At 39.9% G+C, this 19561-nt stretch overlaps 1 protein-coding gene across 2 annotated transcripts; it reads left to right on the forward strand.

Moving 5' to 3' along the window:
- The first annotated feature begins 35 nt into the window (after window positions 1–35).
- LOC139935354 (probable leucine--tRNA ligase, mitochondrial) lies at window positions 36–16809 on the forward strand. Of its 2 annotated transcripts, none has more exons than XM_071929892.1 (19): window positions 36–292; window positions 1554–1690; window positions 2467–2562; window positions 3108–3236; window positions 4277–4368; window positions 4810–4870; window positions 5471–5611; window positions 6150–6242; window positions 6672–6782; window positions 7039–7219; window positions 7928–8148; window positions 8872–9036; window positions 9440–9725; window positions 11316–11489; window positions 12339–12521; window positions 13235–13395; window positions 14154–14384; window positions 15595–15678; window positions 16222–16809. In XM_071929892.1, exons 2-19 carry the CDS (start codon window positions 1583–1585, stop codon window positions 16405–16407), a joined length of 2703 nt encoding a protein of 900 aa, XP_071785993.1. In that variant the 5' UTR covers window positions 36–292; window positions 1554–1582; the 3' UTR covers window positions 16408–16809. The 2 variants fall into 2 exon arrangements, with proteins under 2 accessions (XP_071785993.1, XP_071785994.1); XM_071929893.1 differs by having other exon boundaries at window positions 269–318.
- Window positions 16810–19561: the final 2752 nt, after the last annotated feature.

Consider the following 19561-nt stretch of genomic DNA (forward strand, 5'->3'; position numbering starts at 1 on the left):
TTTGCAAAGTTCTTTTATTGTGCATTAGACACATGGGGTCGAATATTGTAAACGAAGGTTCGCAAATGGAAAGTTAAGTCTCGTTCACTACTTCTGTAATTTAAATATCACAAAATATTGTTTTCATTTAAGAAAACAAAACATACAAATGGAAATTACACACATATTAAAATAAATGTTTATTTAAGTTGTTTTGTCGATGTATTTATTCCGTAACTAGAGTATGAATAAGGACTTAAAAAGAATGTTGGAACGAGTACAGAATGGCGGCGCCCATAGGAAAAATGAAACGGTAAAGAATTTACTAAATAAAAACAGGTTAGGGTTCTAAATATTATGTTGAAGTATCCTGCAGCTGACACTATGACTACCTTTCTCATTTGTGATGAAATCATTTTACCTAAAAATGAGATATTTCCTTCTTGAAGATTGATTGTTGAAGTTTTAAATTTGATTGAATAATGAATTGAATGAATTGAATTGAAGTTTGAAATTTGAACATCAATCATAAATCATGTCAATCAATCAAATCAACAAACAAAACAAACAACAAAGTTGAAAGTGAACTGAAGACAACAAGCGGTGAGACTGGGAGTGGGACTGGCTGGGTCTGCTTTGTCAGAGCATTTTCTTCCTCCAGAGTCCATGCCAGAGATTTTCCTGGGCCAAATTTCATGTCATGCTCATGGCTCTGCTTACCGCCAAATTCTGTGCCAATCACCATTTATTCTCCGCTTGACCGTGTAACTGTAATCGCCCAATTATACCAATGTTCTGCGCATGCTGTGTGACTTGAGCAAAGAATGCATAATGATGTGGACTGCCTGGCTGCGCAGATATAGATGCAGTGTTGCCTTGTTGAAATAGCCAGGTTTTTTTACACTGTGGAAAGGTCATGGCCGAGTGGTTATATAAAACTTAAAAGAGCACCGAACTCAAACTCTGGTGGTCCTGATCAGCAGAGTCGTATTCGAGTTCCAGTCGTGACACTTGTGTTGTGTCCTTAGGCTTAAGCAAGACACTTAACCTTGCCTCGTCCTTCAGAAGGGACGTTAAGCCGTTTGTCCCGTTTGTTGTGTAACGCAGGGTCGCACTAAATACTGACAACTCACAACCTCTCACGACAACTCACGACAACAATTTTTAAATGTACTTTAACAGAACATTTGAACATAAGTCAAGATGCATATGACTCTTGTGCACATATTTAACGGTTGAATTATGTTCAAATGTTCTGTTAAAGTGTAAATTGTTGTCGTGAGGGGTCGTGAGGGGTCGTGAGTTGTCGGTATTTAGTGCGACCGATAACGCACGTTAATTTAAAGAACTCAATGCACTTAAATATCAAAAAGAGAAGGGGTTCACCCGGTGCAGCCAGCATATTGCGCCACAGGCACAGCACCTTGCAAACCATTACATGTTGCTATGTAAAAGGAGTAGATCTGATAATTACCTAGCAGAAAATACTGTATGTTTAAGCGCTTTGAGACACCCTTCGCGTTGATAAAGCGCTATATAAAAACCGATTATTATTATTAATATTATAAATACAGTTGAGCTGCAGTATCATCAGTGAGGTGAAATGGCGCTTCGCTACAGCTGTTTGTTGAGGCCACTAAATCTGAATTCTTGCCATCAAAACCTGTGGAAGAAACTTGCAAGATGTTTGTACAGCAAAACTGGAAAGTGGGTAAGGACACAAAAATATACTTACACTGACATTTTTGATGGGAGAAATTGTTTACGCCTTTGCCTTTAAAGGCACTGGACACTATTTGTTAAATACTTAGAAAAATTGTTAGCATTAAAACTTACCTGGTAACGAGCAATGTAGAGCTGTTAATAGTATAGTAAGAAACATTGTGAGAAACGGCTCTCTCTGAAGTGATGTAGTTTTTGAGTTAATTTCTTAATCAAGTAATAAAAACTTCAGCTGAAGCCTTTTATTATGCATCTGAAAAGCACACAAAGTAATGCAACAAGTGTGTGTTTTTCTTTTGTTATTCTCTTGCAAATTCGATGACCAATTGAGGATACTGGTCTTTGACATTTTTCAAACGTGTCCAGTGCTTTTAAGACCCCATAATATCATCTTTTTCTTCCAGACTGCCTAGTAGCTAGAGGCAGTTTGAATCCTCTATTTTAGCAGCGGGCACTGCAACAATCAAAAAGATGTTAAAGGCATAGTGTACCTTTGGTTTTTGGAACAACTCAATTGTTTTAGTCCTACATAAATGTAGATGTACACAATCAAATTTTATTTCAAAAGGTTGTTGCGTTTTTGAGATATCGGAGTAAATATATCCATGCAGGAAGAATAATCCCCGATAGTTCAGTTATACACAATCTGAGAAGCATTGCGTAAAACGTTCTCAGATTCAAATTTCTGGGCATAAAAAGTGTTAGATATAACCACATTACTTTCTAAGTGAAAAGGAATTTCTATTTGGTTACACCCATACACAGGTGACAGACTTTTCTGTAGACACTCGGCATGACGTGGAGTCGTACTGGAAGGAACAGCTAGAACTCTACACTGCAAATCAGACTATAAATCAAGAGGTACAGCTTGTATTTTTTCCCCTTTTAAATATTTATTTACTTCCCCGAAAATGGAAACCAAATGCTGTTTGTAGTCCTTATAGATTTGTTAGTTTTGATGAAAGGCCAGAGAAAAAAAAGAGGGGGAAAAAAGTTTTTTTTGTGCATCTGGGGGTCAGTCTGCTTGAGGTACAGCTGGTATCGATTGTTACATCCAAATTTTAGGGCACTATGTTTACAAGCTGAACATTGTGCATGATCTCAAAGTGGAGGCTCTTAAAGGAATAACTCTGGGACAAGTTTCATGGCTCTGCTTACCGTAAGCAAGGATTCGCCACTTGCAGAAGCAAGGAATTCTTGATGGGTTTAGCGACTTTTGGCCTGTACGTGTGCGTACTCCACAATACGAGGCATTCTTTACTTACATAGCTAGCGCAGAATTTGGCACTAAGCAGAGCCATGAAATTGCGCCCTGGTGAACCTGTGTAATATGGTTTAAATAGTTCAACAGAAGGCATCATCAACCCTACTCTAATGATTTTTCTCTCACCCTCTCTATGTTTTAGGACAAGAGACCCAAGTTTTATGTTCTTAATATGTTTCCCTACCCCTCTGGAAAGCTCCATATGGGCCATGTACGAGTCTACACCATCAGTGACACAATTGCACACTACCATCGCATGAATGGCAAACAGGTAACAGTTCTCTCTTGAATTTTCCTTTTTTTAACACAAACAAAGATAAAACATTTATTCTGGCCACCTGGCATGTGGGCATGAATAAATGACCGTGAGCAGTAACCAGAAGGCACTATAAAGGATAATTGCTTTTAAAAATAATTGTTAACATAAAAACGTACTTGGTAACAAGCAATGGAAAGCTGTTGCTAGTATAAAACATTGTGAGTAAAGGCTCCCTCTGAAGTAACAATGTTTTTGAGTAAGAAGTAATTTCTCATTAAAATATTTGAATCGATTTTGATTCTCGAATTCAAGCATTTGAAAGCACACAACTTGTGCGACAAGGGTGTTTTTTCTTCCATTATTCTCTCGCACCTTCGACGACCAATTGGTTTCAAATTTTCACAGGTTTGTTACTTTATGCATATGTTGAGATACACATATATGTTGAGAAGACTGATCTTTGACAATGGGAGACTTTTTGAAAGCTCTGCCACTAGAGGGCAGCAGACCTACCAGGTAAGGGTGCACAACTCCCATAGCAAACAATGGTAAAAGCCAAAAAACTCAAAAATACTCAAAAAATATTTAGGAGTCTCTCAGCCTCTTGAAATTAAATCAGACACATTGTCATACAACTTAACTTCAGATTTCTTCTCAAGTTTTGGTAGGTCAGCATTTTGGAATTTTTGCTAATTACCCTAGAAGCAACACTCCCCAAAACTCATGCACACCGCTTGTTATCCTTAGGGAACTCGTGTCCAGTACGTCCTGTTCCAGAACAGTTTGGTTTATGCTGACAATGTGTCATGAAAAATAAAATACAGTTTGGCTAAATCTAAAATACAAAATCAAAAACCCGCAAAACACAAGGTATTTGCTGTCAGTGATCGTCACTCATGCTTTTCCTATTCCTAAGTTGTTGACATTACCTGGTGAAGAGCGCCCTCTCTTGGTGATTGGCAGATAGTCTAAAGTTTCCCATAACTAAAGGTGTCCAGTGCCTTAAAGTACTTTTATAGGATCATGTTTTTTTGTTTTCCTGTCGGCGGTAGGTGCTGCACCCCATGGGTTGGGATTCCTTTGGTTTGCCAGCTGAGAATGCCGCTATTGAAAGAAAACTCAAACCAGACGACTGGACCTACAGGTATCAAAAAATAACCTCACCTGGGGTCGATTTTACAAAGAACTTAGAACTAGTCCTGAGAGTTATTAAAAACTTAGTCCTATAGTGAGGACGAGTAACTCGTCCTAAGTCAAGATAAGACTTAACTCTTGTGAAACCCACCCCTGCTTTTCCTTTCCAGCCAATTTGTTTTTTTTTTAAGTAAGAAGAAAAACAAATACATGTAGCAATCACTGATACATTGGGCAGTCAGGTTGGCATTGTGGTACCTTTCCTCTCCTTCCACCTAGCTAGCACCCTGTGGATTGGGTCTTCTGTCCCTACCTGAAAATAAATAAAACATTTATTATGGTTAAAACATTGCCATCTTGTTTGCCTCATTGTCGCCACAACTATTCTGTGTATCTCAGTTGACCCATCTAATTAACGGTTTGTGTTTTTCTTCTTAATTTGCTTTTGCAGTAACATTGCGTACATGAAACAGCAGTTGAAAGACCTGAGTATGTGCTTCAACTGGGATAGGGTAAGCAGACTTTACTAAATGCATTTTTGAACAGGAGACACATTTGTGTGTCTTGGCCGAGCAGACAAGTGTACTGGACTCAATCAAGCTTTGGTGTTTCTGAACAGTAGAGTGTGGGTTCAAATCCCAGTACTAACACTTGTGTCCATAAGCAAGACATTGTTTCATCTGTGATCAGGCTTGTTAAAAAAAAAAAAAAAATATGGAAGCTACAATTTTAAATGGCCAGAAGAGTCCTCATCTGTCATATCTTTTAAGAGTTGCTTCTTATCTCATCTGGGCCCAACTTCATGGCTCTGCTTACTGTGGAATTCTGCGCTTACAATTCACAATTCCCCAATTACGATCACAATTCCCCGCTTACGTGTAAGCACCAAATTTCTGCACTAGCCTTGTAAGCGTAGAATCCCTACTAACGCAGAGTGCGCACGCACAGAAGCCCAAATTCGCCGCTAACCTGTGAAATATGCTTGCCATAAGCACGGAATTCCCTGCTTCCCTGTAAGCGCCGATTCTGTGCTTACGGTAAGCAGAGCCATGATTCATAAGAGTACAGAAACACAGTGCCTTTTTATAAGCCAAAGTTCCCTTTTGTTTCAGGAGGTATTTACATGCAGCTCGGACTACTACCATTGGACCCAGGACCTCTTTGTCAAACTATACAAGGCAGGACTAGCGTATCAGAAAGAATCGTTTGTCAACTGGGATCCAGTGGACCACACGGTACTCGCTAAAGAACAGGTATGATTAGTAGAAAACTTTCTCGTGGTTTGGTTCGGATAGGGAGGGATGAGTTTGGTTGGTCTTTAGTTCAAGCAATCACCTGAGTCTGAAAGCATCTTACATGTAGTTGAAACATCACACCAACGTTTTTTAGACAATGACAAAATTACAGTTTTAAATGTGGGAGTAAAACCCATGTAGTGGAACCCACTCAGTCGAGTTGGGACTGAAAAACCCAATCCAAATGCAAGGCTCCGGTCCGAGTATATAACTGAGGTCCACAGAAGTGAAAGGCAGGGACAGAAACCACTGAGGCAAACCTAACTGCCCCTACTAAAATATGGCTATTTTGATCAAAGACACATTGGGTGCGTTCGATTAGCTTCCCCGGGTCAACCCCGCTCTGCCCCCGGTATGTTCGAATAGCTTTGACTTCTTTCCAGGGGCTCACCCGGGTCAGCCCCAAGTGCCCTGTTTGTGGAAAGGGTCTTTTGGGGCTGGCCCGAGGTGCATGACGACTCTCCACCTTCACTTTCCTATTGGTGTCTTCATGAAGGTTGATGAGAATGGCTGTTCTTGGAGATCTGGCGCTGTGGTGGAACAGAAGCTCCTCAAACAATGGTTCCTGAAGATGACTCACTACTCAAAGGTATCAAATTATTCCTTTATTACGAATATTAGTTCAAAGTTAAGACTTTTTTGTGAAATCAACTCTACAGCAGTTTACAGGTTGAATGGCTTCTGACTAGCACCCAGAACAAAAATGTTGACAAAATGGGGAGACCCCCATTAAAGCTCAGTTGGTAGAGTGCCAGCATGTTATTCCGGAGGTCAGTGGTTCAAATCTCGCTCTGGTAAATTTTTCTTTGTTCAACCCCAAATCATCTCAAATTTAGCCAGTCAGTTTCCCTTGTGGTTTATATTGATACCTGTAACAAAGAGTTGCATCCCCCTAAGGATGATCTCCTGTCTGGGTGCCGCTTCCCAGGTTTTATCGTAATTTGGGTGTGATCTTTAGTCATTTATGCTTTGTTCAACCCCAAATCAGTAAACAATTTGAATCCTTTCTTGTCTTCAGTCTCTCTTGGATGGACTGGCCGAGTTGCCTCACTGGCCGCACGGCGTGAAGAGCATGCAGGCCAACTGGATTGGGGACTGCAGTGGGTGTGCGTTCCATTTCACACTTCAGGTAAAAAGAATCTCTGTTCTTAAAGACATTTTGCTGTGCAAATAGAGTATCAATTTAATTTAACAAAGAACGAAGAAGAAAATTGCAGAGTTGTGTCTAACAGTTTTTATTTTTCACAATGCTTCTCTTCCCCATTTATCTTTCGCTGGCTGCCTGGCAACTACCTAATTTCTGCATTTACACCATTAGGTTCTTTTGGTTGGTAAGCAGTTTGCAACGGCTAATTCTAGTTTCTCACCTCTTCATTCATCCACAGGTCGCAAGTTCTGACATTGACCTTGAGCTTCCTGTCCACACCTCTTACCCTGAGCTCATCTACGGCGCCTCTCACATCATCCTGGCTCCGACTCATCTGCTTCTGAAGAAGAAGGAATTCCTCCAGTGTCTGTCCTCAGAGGTGCAGCAGCAGTTAAAGGAAATGGACTCCCAGCAGATTGGTAAGGACTGAGTTGTTATACCGCCCTCTATTGATTATAACTGCTAAGTTTCTATTCCAGTCCAAGATGGCTGATCAGTGAGAATAAACAAACCATGAAACGGATAAATCAGTCTTTCCAGTGTCTTGGTGGTTAAGCCTGAACACCACATTTTGGCGACGAGGATGGGATTTGACTTCCTTCTGGTTTGTCTGTGGCGGCAAAACGCCACAGGGATCAGTGGGCTGTGCAGGCATCATATTAACCAACCGCACCCACAGCAACTGCCGTGGTGCCGTGTGCTTTTGATGTGGTGCCCTTTACAAAGTTCCAATGCAAATTGACATTTTCCTCATAGAAGTGCCCCTTAGAAGTGCTGAGAAAACTGTCAGCATTTTCACCTGAATATCTAATTAATCCACAATGAGCAAGCAGAAAGCAGGTACCAACCGCATACCACCTGGCCACAGCATTCTTGAACAGACAACCAACCCTTTAGAAATCTGAGAAACGATTCATGCATTAATTTTTTAATATTTTATTAATTTCATCATGGGCCTTTCGAGATGAAAACAATTTGCAGGATGCTCATTATAACAAGTTGATTTTCAGATAAAATTACACCATTTTATTTCAGGTTCGGTACCAAAGTATTAATGAAGGATTGGGCATAACAAAAAGACAATTGTTATCAATAACACTAATGATATTATTTATTCTTTAACCCAGATGTCAACCTCGGTGTGAAGGCCGTCCATCCCCTCAGCCAAAAGCTCATTCCAGTCTTCACCTCCAGTCGGATCCCATTCCAAGAGAACGTGGAGTCCAGACTTGGTATCCCTTGCTCCTCCTGTGAAGAGGATCAGGAGTTTGCAGCACGGAATGGGATCTCATATGAGGTGGTGCTCAACAGGGAGAGTCAGGGAACTAGACTTATCAAATCTGACCAGGTAACAAAAGAGACATGAGGCCATCCCATAGAAGTAGAAACCGGAGAACGCCGAGTGTGTCATTGTGCGTGTGGTTTTGTTGTGAGACCATTTTTGTGGATGCGCATACACCATTTTTCTACGCATGTATGGCAAATTATTTTGTCACATTGACCAATGAAAACACGTAGAACGGTCTATGTGCGCTGCCATCTTGCCATACACGCTTGTCACGCGATGATCATTTTGCCATACAGTTTGATTGGAGGTGTAAATAAAAAACTGTTGTTCATTTTGCATAGCAGCCGCAATTTGTGCGTGACACCTCTATACGCTAGCTTGCACATTTCAGAACCTGAAATTCAATACAATTTATTATTCACATCATGTTTAAAAACATAAAAATTGCCTTCCAGTGTGCATCAATGATAAAAAAACAAAGAATTTTAAGAAATAAATATAAACATAAACTACAGGTATAAAAATATTGACGGGACAAAACTACACAGAGACATAGATACTTGATATTTACAACCAACCAAAAAAATTACAGGGGAGATGAAAAAAAATCATAAAAATCACAAAAGAGGAACGATATATGGTATAAAAGCCATCCATTCTATGTTCATTGTTCAGGTTGAAATACATTTGGTATTTTTATATGAAGTCGATACAAACTCGTCATTGTGTAAAAAGAGACACTCACTGTCCCAGGAAATTGACACCATCCATATTTCTCTGCAGTTCACCGGGCTCGGATTAGACGAGGCTAAAGACGCAATAATGCAACATGCAAGGGATCTGAATGTAGGAGGTCACATGACCAGCCCCAGACAGTTTGATTGGCTGATATCGAGGCAGCGATACTGGGGAACTCCGATACCTATGATCAACTGTCCACAATGTAAGGTAAGGCAAACGTAATGCAAAGTACACCTTTTTTGGAACAGTTTGATTGTTTTAGTCCTGTATTTGGCCGAGTGGATAAGAGCACTGACACAATTTTCATAACCAAGATTTGAACCCACACTCTGCTGATCAGAGACACAAGAGCTCGAGTCTGTTGTTCTTATCTGCTCGGCCACTAGACACTGCATAAGAGTCTCTCCCTTGGATTAAATATCAATTAGATAACATAAGGCTGGATCATCCAGTTGGTAGAGCAGCGGCACATTTAATCCGAAGGTTGTTGGTTCGAGTCCAACTCTAGTCAGTTTGATCAATGCTTAATAAAAATATTACTGTGATAAAACAGACAATATAATCTGCATGTTTGTAATTTTCTCATACAAATATATTTTACAATACACAGACCGTTCCAGTTCCAGAGGAAGATCTACCAGTAGTTCTCCCCAAGCTAGATACCCTCACTGGAAAAGGAATGTCCCCGCTGGTCGACGCCACAGACTGGATTAACGTTGAGTGCCCGCAGTGCGGTGGTTCGGCCAGGAGGGAGACGGATACAATGGACACGTTCGTTGACTCCTCGTGGTACTTTTTGAGGTACACCGATCCGAGGAACACAGAGGCTGCATTTGGGAGGAGCGTGGCAAACTGGTTGATGCCTGTGGATTTGTACATAGGAGGAAAAGAACATGGTAAAGTAAAAAGGTCTAAGTTCCGTTTAGAGATAGCCATTACATGGTGTTACCACAAACCTTTCCATATCGTATTTTCACCATGCAAAGTTTCAAATCCTACTTAAGTTCCTTTTCATTTTGAATACCCTTCTCCAGTGCTTTTCAGAAATCTTCGCGAAATGGCATCGCCTATGTTTCATCATTTGTGGGAGCTCCATTTCGTATTACTGCTTTTGTAGGAAGGCACTAAATACTAAACTCCACAGCGGTTCGGCCCATCGGAGAATACCCGAGCGAAAATGACCTTATGACGTCATTTTGCATATGCTTGCATCTTTTAGACATGAAAATAATAACAACCAGGTCCTAGTGGTTAGTCCACTCTTATGTAACAACTCCCCAAACCTGCTGCTACAAATGTACTTGAATAAAGAGGTCTGAAGCAGTGCTTGCATCTTTTAAACATGAAAATATAAACAACCAGGTCCCAGTGGTTAGTCCACTCTTATGTAACAACTCCCCAAACCTGCTGCTACAAATGTACTTTAATATAGAGGTCTGAAGCAGTACTGATCTTTTAGACATGAAAATATTAACAACCAGGTCTTAGTGGTTAGTCCACTCTCATGTAACAACTCCCCAAACCTGCTGCTACAAATGTACTTTAATATAGAGGTCTGAAGCAGTACTGATCTTTTAGACATGAAAATATTAACAACCAGGTCTTAGTGGTTAGTCCACTCTTATGTAACAACTCCCCAAACCTGCTGCTACAAATGTACTTGAATAAAGAGGTCTGAAGCAGTACTTGCATCTTTTAGACATGAAAATATAAACAACCAGGTCCCAGTGGTTAGTCCACTCTTATGTAACAACTCCCCAAACCTGCTGCTACAAATGTACTTGAATAAAGAGATCTGAAGCAGAACTTGCATCTTTTAGACATGAAATCATTAACAACCAGGTCTTAGTGGTTAGTCCACTCTTATGTAACAACTCCCCAAACCTGCTGCGTGGGGGATCGTCGCGAACCGTGCCGAAATGTTCCAAGAGCACAAGAAAAGTTCCGAACCGCTGTAGAGGTTAGTTTTTAGTGCCTTCGGCTTTTGTATGCCAACAAATGGCGTCAAAAATTGCGATTTTGATGCATGTTGTCAACAGCATGAGAATGTTGCTAGTTTTTTCCAAAGGTTGGGGCTTAACTTGTTTATCTGCATTATCCTACAGCATTATCCTTGGGGTGCCGTGGCCGAGTAGATAAGAGCACCGAATTCAAGCTTTGTTGATTAAGTTTAGCAGAGAGTGGGTTTGAATCCCAGTCGTGACACTTGTGTCCCTGAGCAAGACACTTAACAATAATTGCTTCTGTCCACCCAGGGGTAAATGGGTACCTGTGAGGGCAGAGATGGTTCTTGTGATTAATTTAGCCGAGCAGTGCATAATTGTTGCACATGGCTGTATACTCCGCAAAGAGCTGAGATGGTTTAAGGAATGATTTAAGGCCCATTGACCAGGGGTAGTACATGTAATTTGAAGCTTTTTGAGACAACCTTCGGGTGTGAAAAAGCGCGATATAAAAACTTAATTTTATTATTATTATTATTACAGCAATTATGCATCTTCTGTACGCCCGCTTCATCAATCACTTCCTTCATGACCAGGGTCTCGTGGCACACAAGGAGCCCTTCACACATCTACTCACCCAGGGTCTAGTCATGGGGCAGAGCTACCGAGTAGCTTCCACTGGACAGTATCTCAGGCCAGATGAAGTGGACGCCAATGGTGAGTCATAGATGTTTTTTCTTACACTACTCTATTCCCAAATAACGGCCGGCCTTTTTACCTACAATCCCGGCCAAAATTCTTGGGCCACCTATTCCTAACGCTACAATAACCATTCCCTGCCTACTTCCCCCTGACAATAAACATTCACTCCCCCGTCCCCCCTGCTCAGTGTTGGCTGGAACGAAGAAGACCATAAAAATGAGAACCAACTTTGAAAGGGGGCAGGGGGGCCCAACGAGATATGGCCGGGATCGTAGGCATGCAACTTATCAGCTGATCAGCTGATTTCCCTTTTTGTTTTTTCCAGAAGACGATCAGAGCAGACTAATGTTGAAACTAACAGCTCTTTTCAGAACCACCCCAACTCATTTAGAGATTATAATTACATGGTGTTATAGCAAACCTTACTATATAGCTGACCGATTCCTCTTTTTCTTTTTAAAACAGTGCCATTGAAAAAGATTTTAAAATGCACAAAAAGTTAAGTTTGATGGGCCATTCCCTTTTTTTTTTTTTTGCAATTAGAAAAATGCTTGTCTGTTTACACTATGATCCCTCTACCCCCAGTCTGCCACCGGTCGGCAACAAAAAATTGGCATACCCAGAGTATTAGCCACCCTTGCTCTGGAGTAGGGGTAGGTGGAACCCTGTGGAATAGTGACACAGGGTAAAGGTGCGCCGGGGTAACTGGGGGGGGGGGGCCTTGGCTGCAAAAAGAATTGAGGAAGAAAAAAAGTGAAGAACAAGAATGAGTTCTTCTGTCAAACATCTTTAAAGACTCATTGAATTTAACGGTTTTGCTCTCTTGGGTTGACTCACAGTGTATTATGTATGCCTTTCTTTTAGGTGAGGAGCCAGTGCAACAGGGTACCGGTGAGAAACTGATTGTGAAATGGGAGAAGATGAGTAAATCGAAGCATAACGGCGTTGACCCAGAGGAGACAGTCAAACAGTACGGGATAGATACTGTTAGACTATTCATCTTGAGTGGTATACCCCCGGAGCATGATATGCCATGGAACATAGAAAGTAAATAACCATTCGAGAATCTCTAGTCGATGTCCTCATAGATGTTTTCTAATGTCCATTTGTCACTTTGTTGGTTGACCATATGGGCGATTGCCCTCAACCTGTGAGTGATGGAGGCAGCAGTCACAGTTGAACAAATTCAGATATTGCTTTAAAGGCAGTGGACACTATTGGTAATTACTCAAAATAATTTTTAGCATAAAACCTTACTTGGTAATGAGTAATGGGAAGAGGTTGATTGTATGAAACATTGTGAGAAACGGCTCCCTTTGAAGTGCCCAGTGTACAAGAAAGAAGTAATTTTCCACGAATTTGATTTTGAGACTTGAGTTTAGAACTTGAGGTCACGAAATCAAGCATCTGAAAGCACACAACTTCGTGTGACAAGGGTGTTTTATCTTTCATAGTTATCTCGCAACTCCAGCGACCAATAGAGCTCAAACTTTCACAGGTTTGCTATTTTATGCATATGTTGAGATACACCAAGTGAGAAGACTGGTCTTTGACAATTACCAATAGTGTCCAGTGTCTTTAAAAGTCACACAAAAAATTAGTGGCGTATTTTATTTAAAATGTAACTTCTTGTTTTCTTTTTGTCTATAAGCACATAGGGGCTTAACAGATATGAGCCATGGAAACACGATTTATCATTATATTAAGTGCCTTCTTCAGCCACTTTTTATCCTTCATTCTCCCTCATTTGTCCCACGTAGCCGTCTCTGGAATAATTCGCTGGAAGAACAGACTATGGTCCCTGGTGTCAAGGTTCATCGAGCTGAGAAACAAGAAGGACGAGGGGAAGAAACTGACAGACATGAAGATGGCTGACTATGAAACTGAGCTGAAGAAACTCAGGAATACAGCCATTCAAGATGTAAGTGTTTTATTCATTTTCATTTCTTTTCAGAAACACTTATTCCACATAAATAAGCACTTTAGGAAACAAAACAATTGTTACATGGAAACTACTAAAGGAAGGCATTACACAAGAAGCCGAAGCTTATAATTGGAATGCCTTAAACACAATATACGTGTAAAACAGGAAGTAATACGTGTAAAATATACGTGTAAAACAGGAAGACAAAATTCAAAACACAACAAAACAATACAGCCATTTAAAGATGTAAGTGACTATAGGGGATCCATTCTGCAAGTCGGGTCAGTTACAGTTTGCCCATTCGATCTGTTCTGTACTGAGGAATTGACTCATCTCAATTATGGTGTGTCGCAGCCGAGCCGATAAAAACATCGAACTCAAAATCTTGCGATTTTGATCAGTAAAGTGCATGTTTGAATCCCGGTCATGACACTTGTGTCCTTCGGATGGGACGTAAAGCCGTGGGTCCTGTGTGTTGCATAGTGCACTTGTAGAACCCAGTGCATTTATCGTATTGAGATAGGTTTTTCCCCATGGTTTCATGGTTTCACGGTTTGAGCGCCGGAATATTGGGCCACAGCACCTAACAAACAATTCATGCTGCTTTATACTTTAACTTCAAAAAACGTAGCTCCATATACCTTGCTGGAAAAAACACTTAAGTGCTTTGAGATGCCCTGTGGGTGTGATAATGCTCTATATAAGAACTATGTATTATTAGTACTATTAATTATTTCCTGACTTCATCACAACAGGTCACAGAGCAGTTTACCTCAGACTACATGCTAAGCGTTGCAATCACACGTCTGATGACGTTAACCAACGCACTACGTAACTATCCAGACGACGTCGTACGTAACAGCCCGGCGTACGAGAAGGCTCTGTGTGCTTTGTGTATCATGACTGCCCCGGCCGCTCCGCTTATTACATCAGAGCTTTGGAGAGGGATTGCTGGGGTGCCTTATCACATCTCAAAACATCAATGGGTTTGTAAACATTTTCATTTGGGTAGGGGGACAATGGACCCTTCCGGCTTTCCACTTAGCTCCGCCCACCGCGCACGTGAACAAGACAGTTGTACGAGCACTCCCAATGACATTCTGCATGATTCTGCCATGCGTGCCAAATATATACGCACGCATGACCGAGTTTGTGCGACCGCAATCATTGCTGTGATTGGTCAAATGGGTGAACGCTCACAGTTTGATTGACAGGCCGGATCGGTCCATATGTGACGAGGCTCTACAAAAATGAGTCGCTTGTCGCACAACTCACTTTTCCAGTGGAGAACTGTTGAGTGATGTGAGGGTGAAAAAAAAAGATTACATTTTCATTTTTTGTATGTTCTTTTATGCTTCTTTAGGGTCTTATTTTTTCAAATTTTCTGAAGTAAAATCTTTGTTTATTATTGGTAAAGATGAATAAAAACATGTTCTTTTTTACATCAATAGTTGATGTTGTTATTAAACGGGTTGTGTCCCCAGTATGGGTTGTTTTTCAGACTATGTCATAATCTATTTTTCAAAAGGTCATAACTTTTGAACCAAACATCACACAAGTGTGTAAGATTTGTCAGAATGAAGCTTGTTGTATGCTCTTTTCAGCCACGTATAAAATCCAGTACGTTAATTTTCCCCCTTGTAACTCATTTTTACAGAAGCCCATCACACAGTTTGGGTGGATTTTGATATATACCCTTTATTTGGACTTTTTGTGATCGTACATGGATGGGAACATGGATTATAGGGTTTGGGGGACTCCATCCCTCTGCCACCTTCTGGTTATTTAATGTTAGATATGTGGTCAACAATCATGGACTTTGTTAGACTTCAAGAGGGTTTTCAGAAAATAACTGTCTTTTATCCAGAGGTCATTGGTTCAATTTGTTTTCTCATTTCTTCAGTTTACAAAGAAAACAGCCAACACCCCATCCTCCCCCCAAAAAAAAAAAAATAAAAAATAGTAATAACAATTGATTGTAATAATCATGGTGAATAAATAAATAAATACATATTAAGTATATTTGTTCTCAGAATTCATCACTGCAATAACCTATCTTTTTGAAAGTTTGTATATACTCAGCGCCTTTAGTACATTGTTTGGTAGATATGGCTCTATATAAGACTTCGATATTAAGTAAACAAACAATTAATTTTACTAAATAAAAATTGCTACTTTCCTATTTTATTTGTACAGGACTGTGATGTTCTACTGCAATCATGGCCAACAGAAGAAGCAGAAATAACGGATCAAGCGGCAGATATTAACATTCTTATCAAGGTATGCACCTATTGAACTTTGTAGATAAATAGCATAAACAGTTCTGTAAATGAATTTCAACACTGCACTGTTAAAGGGTTTTGATACCTTCTGTTGATCAAGTTTTTAGCCATGACATGAATCCCTACTCACTGTGAATGAAGATGTTTGTAATATAACTTACTTGTAGAAGTTTTAGCTTCATTATTTGTCAAGTTTTTGAGACAAAAATTGACAATCACAGAGCAATGTGTTTAGGAGAGTCGCGTAAATCCATTGTAAATGCTAAAATAATTTTCGTCTCACTGAGACCAAAATTACTTTGGTGAAATTGTTGAACTCTTTTCTCAAAACCTACAGCACCTCAGCAAGTAATATTTTAAGGGAATCTTTGAACCATCACTATTTTTAAGCCATGTAAGTTTAATTAGATCTGTGAAAGCTTGTTTTTTTGTTTTTTTTTCGTGTGGTACCAAAAGTACCCAAAGTGATAAATAAACGTGTAAATAACGTGCACTACTGCACAGTACTGTGTTAACAGATTTTTCCTTCCTCTTATTACAGGTAAATAACGAGACAAAAGGCAGAGTCCGCGTTCCAGCTCATTTACTGCACGATGAAAGGGAAGTTCAGAGGCTGTTACTAGACAGTGACCTAGGTCAGGAGGTCATAGGTCAAAGAAGCATTAAAAGGGTCGTGTTTGTGTCCAAAGTACCACTTGTGAACTTTATACTGGATGATCCCAGTTGATGTGGAACTGTTTAACAATTTTGTAACAAAAGTTTAATGAAGCAATTCACACCAGTTTTTGTATTGAAATAAGAGGGACTCCAAAGTCAAATTCAGTTTTGTGTGTCACTTTTTGTCCAAAAGATATAGTCCTTATGGAAATGTTTACAAAATTACAGGTGTCTTTTCTCAACGCTACAACGTTGTGAAATGCCAATGTTTGGGATACTTTCAAGCAAGGGCGTCGATTGCTACTGAACAGTGGGGGGGGGGGGGGGCACGGGCGAGCACGTTCCCCAAATACCATTCTGAGCGTGGTCCATCAGAACCATGATCAGAATAAAGATGAAATTGAAGAAGACATTTCACCGTTTTTCCGCAATTCTTTTATTTGAACAAACATTGTAATAATATCAAGAAAATTATGTATATTTTATACTTTGTTGCATATTTTCTAATGACAGTCAATCAGAAAGTTGGGGGGGGGGGGACATCTGATATGCTGTCCCCCCCCCCCCAGTCTGAAAAGTGGGGGGGGGGGACATTTAAACTACCAACAGCTGCAGTTCTTCTCACCACTATTATTATTTGTATAGACGATACTTTTTTGGAACACTTTCCAATGTACAACACTACCTTTAAAATTGCTATAAAAAGAACTCTAAAAGTAAAATGAAATAAGAAATGAATGAAAATAATTATAAAGATTTATTAATTTTCTTCACTGTAGCTACCAAACCTTGTCTAAGTTCATGAGCTGTCAAGCTTGCTACGTTTGTCCGGCTTCCATGTTCACACAGTACCTTTTTTCTGACATCTCATTTCATAATAGGATTTGAGGCATTGCATGGGGAGGTATCAATATATATTTAGTTTGCGGTAACACCATGTGTGGATCTACTTACCAGGTAGAGTTTGTTCTTAAGAGTCTTGCTTTATTCTACTACCGTGGAGTAGGTGTTGGGGGTTCGGGAGACTTCTCAGTCCTGCTTTTTTAACTACTACTGGGGCGGATGGTATTGAAAATAGGCTGGGGCTACTACTTAAGCTTATAGGGTCGTAACTAACTGTACTTAGCTACCGCGGAGTCAGTTCTTAAAGGAACGCTACAGAATTGGTAAGAAACAAAAATCGTGAAGATAACAGATTTACATAAAACTTACACGGTATAATGATGATGACAGTTGAAAACATCCCTTGAAATATTTCTGTCTAAAATGTCATATTTGATGAGAAATAAATAATCTAACTTCGCGTTTGGAGTTTATCGCTCAGGGAGCGTTTTATTCATTTTCATTTTGGCATCGATGCAATGCAAAATTTGTTATAGGTTTTTCACTATTCTCTTGTGACCCAGATGGCCGATCGATCTCAAACTTGTACAGGTTTGTCAGTTTATGTAATGGTGGATTACATAAAGTGCTTACACTGCCAGCAACCTTTTTTTGCTAGCAAAACCAATTCTGTAATGTTCCTTTAAATTGGTCTCAGCGTTTCGACTAGCTTGCTCTAGTCATCGTCAGGAGACATAACAAATTGACCAGACTTTCCAGCCTCAGTTTAGGTTATAAAACTGGGTTGAGATGGTTAAGAAACAATGGCCCAATTTCATGAAGTTGTTGAACACAAAAACTGCTTATAGAAAAGGAAAATCTTGCTTCACAGAAACAGGTCACCAGCCAAAATACTATGTAATGTAAATAGTTTGTGACTGGCTCCCTGTTTTGCAGACAGGTATGATATTCTTCCTACTTTAAGGGAAGGTGCACGTTTTTTAATTACTCAAAACAAATACTAACTTAAAAACTTACTTGGTAATGAGCATTGGCGAGCTGTTTAAAGTATAAAACATTGTGGGAAACGACTCCCTCTGAAGTAACGTAGTTTTTGAGAAAGATGTAATTTCTCATTAATATAATAAAAGACTTCTAGCTAGAAGTCTTTTATTCCTATCTGAAAAAACACAAATTCGTCCAACAAGGGTGTTTTTTCTTTCATCATTTTCTTGCAACTTCGATGACCGATTGAGCCCATATTTTCACAGGCTTGTTATGTTATTTTATGCACATGATGGGATACACCAAGTGAGAAGCCTGATCTTTAACAATAAGCAAACGTGTACCTTCCCTTTAAGTCTGATTTCCGATTTTTCTGTTATTCCGCTCTTGGAAAAGTCTGGTAAAATTGTGATTAAATAGCGCGAGATGTTTAATTAAGCTTACATCATGTTAACATGTGGGTTTGAACCATACACATGGTACCTAGGACGCTAGTACCTGGTGACCTCGAGGAAAAATACAAAATATTTAAACAAGTTATCAACGTGTTATTAGCCAAAGAAATACCATTAACTCAATAATCAGGCCTCATCTTTGCACTCTGGCAGCCAAAACAAGTTTGCGGGAATGTAAATGTGGAAAAACTCTCACACTCCAACCCCAAATTTGATAAACCATACCCTATCTTGTTGGGCTGTAAATGCCCTTAATTACGCCATGCATGTACAGGTGTACGTAGCATCATAGAGCAGGAATGGTCCTGTTATGTGAGCATCTGCCATCCCAATATACGCGGCCGTGAAACCGTTCCCTGCTTTTTGCCCAGGGACCAAAAAAATAATGTCATTCCTGTATTTTTCATTATCTGCGGTAATAAACCAAAATGGACGCCACTAAAACAAGTTTGGCTTTTCAGCTCATTGTTGTGCCTGTGACAGGCTGCAATTTGTGATTTATTTTATGTTCCATTGTGTGTCTGGAATGGAAATAAGCACTGGAGACACTTTGGTCTGTACTCAAATTATTTGGTACTGGTAGCATAACAACTTGTTAACGAGCAATTATAAAACATTGGAGAAACGGTTCCGTCTAAAGTAAAATGGTTTTTGAGAAAGAGGTAATTTCTCACTGAAGCCTTTTAGTATGCATCTGAAAGTACACAAATTTGTGCATCAAGGGTGTTTTTTCTTTCATTATTCTCTCGCAACCTCGATGACCAATCGATTCCAAACTTCAAATTCCAAATTTCAAAGAGACTTGTTATTTCATGCATGTATAATTACAAAACATGTACAGCGCATTGAATAATGCGAGCCGTGACCCGCCAAGTCAAATTGTTTTCACGTGTCACTGGGAAGGGGGGTTAGCAAAGGTGATTTTAAATGGGGTTAAGTTCA

Source organism: Asterias amurensis, chromosome 3 (assembly GCF_032118995.1).
Source record: "Asterias amurensis chromosome 3, ASM3211899v1".
NCBI classification, from domain to species: Eukaryota; Metazoa; Echinodermata; class Asteroidea; order Forcipulatida; family Asteriidae; genus Asterias; species Asterias amurensis.

Bases quoted from the DNA above. Each gene is read 5' to 3' on its own strand.
- LOC139935354 (XM_071929892.1), top strand. From the start codon at position 1,583: ATGGCGCTTCGCTACAGCTGTTTGTTGAGGCCACTAAATCTGAATTCT. The intron at 4,369-4,809 runs GTATCAAAAAAT...TTGCTTTTGCAG, and splicing joins CCAGACGACTGGACCTACAG to TAACATTGCGTACATGAAAC. The intron at 11,490-12,338 runs GTGAGTCATAGA...CCTTTCTTTTAG, and splicing joins AGATGAAGTGGACGCCAATG to GTGAGGAGCCAGTGCAACAG.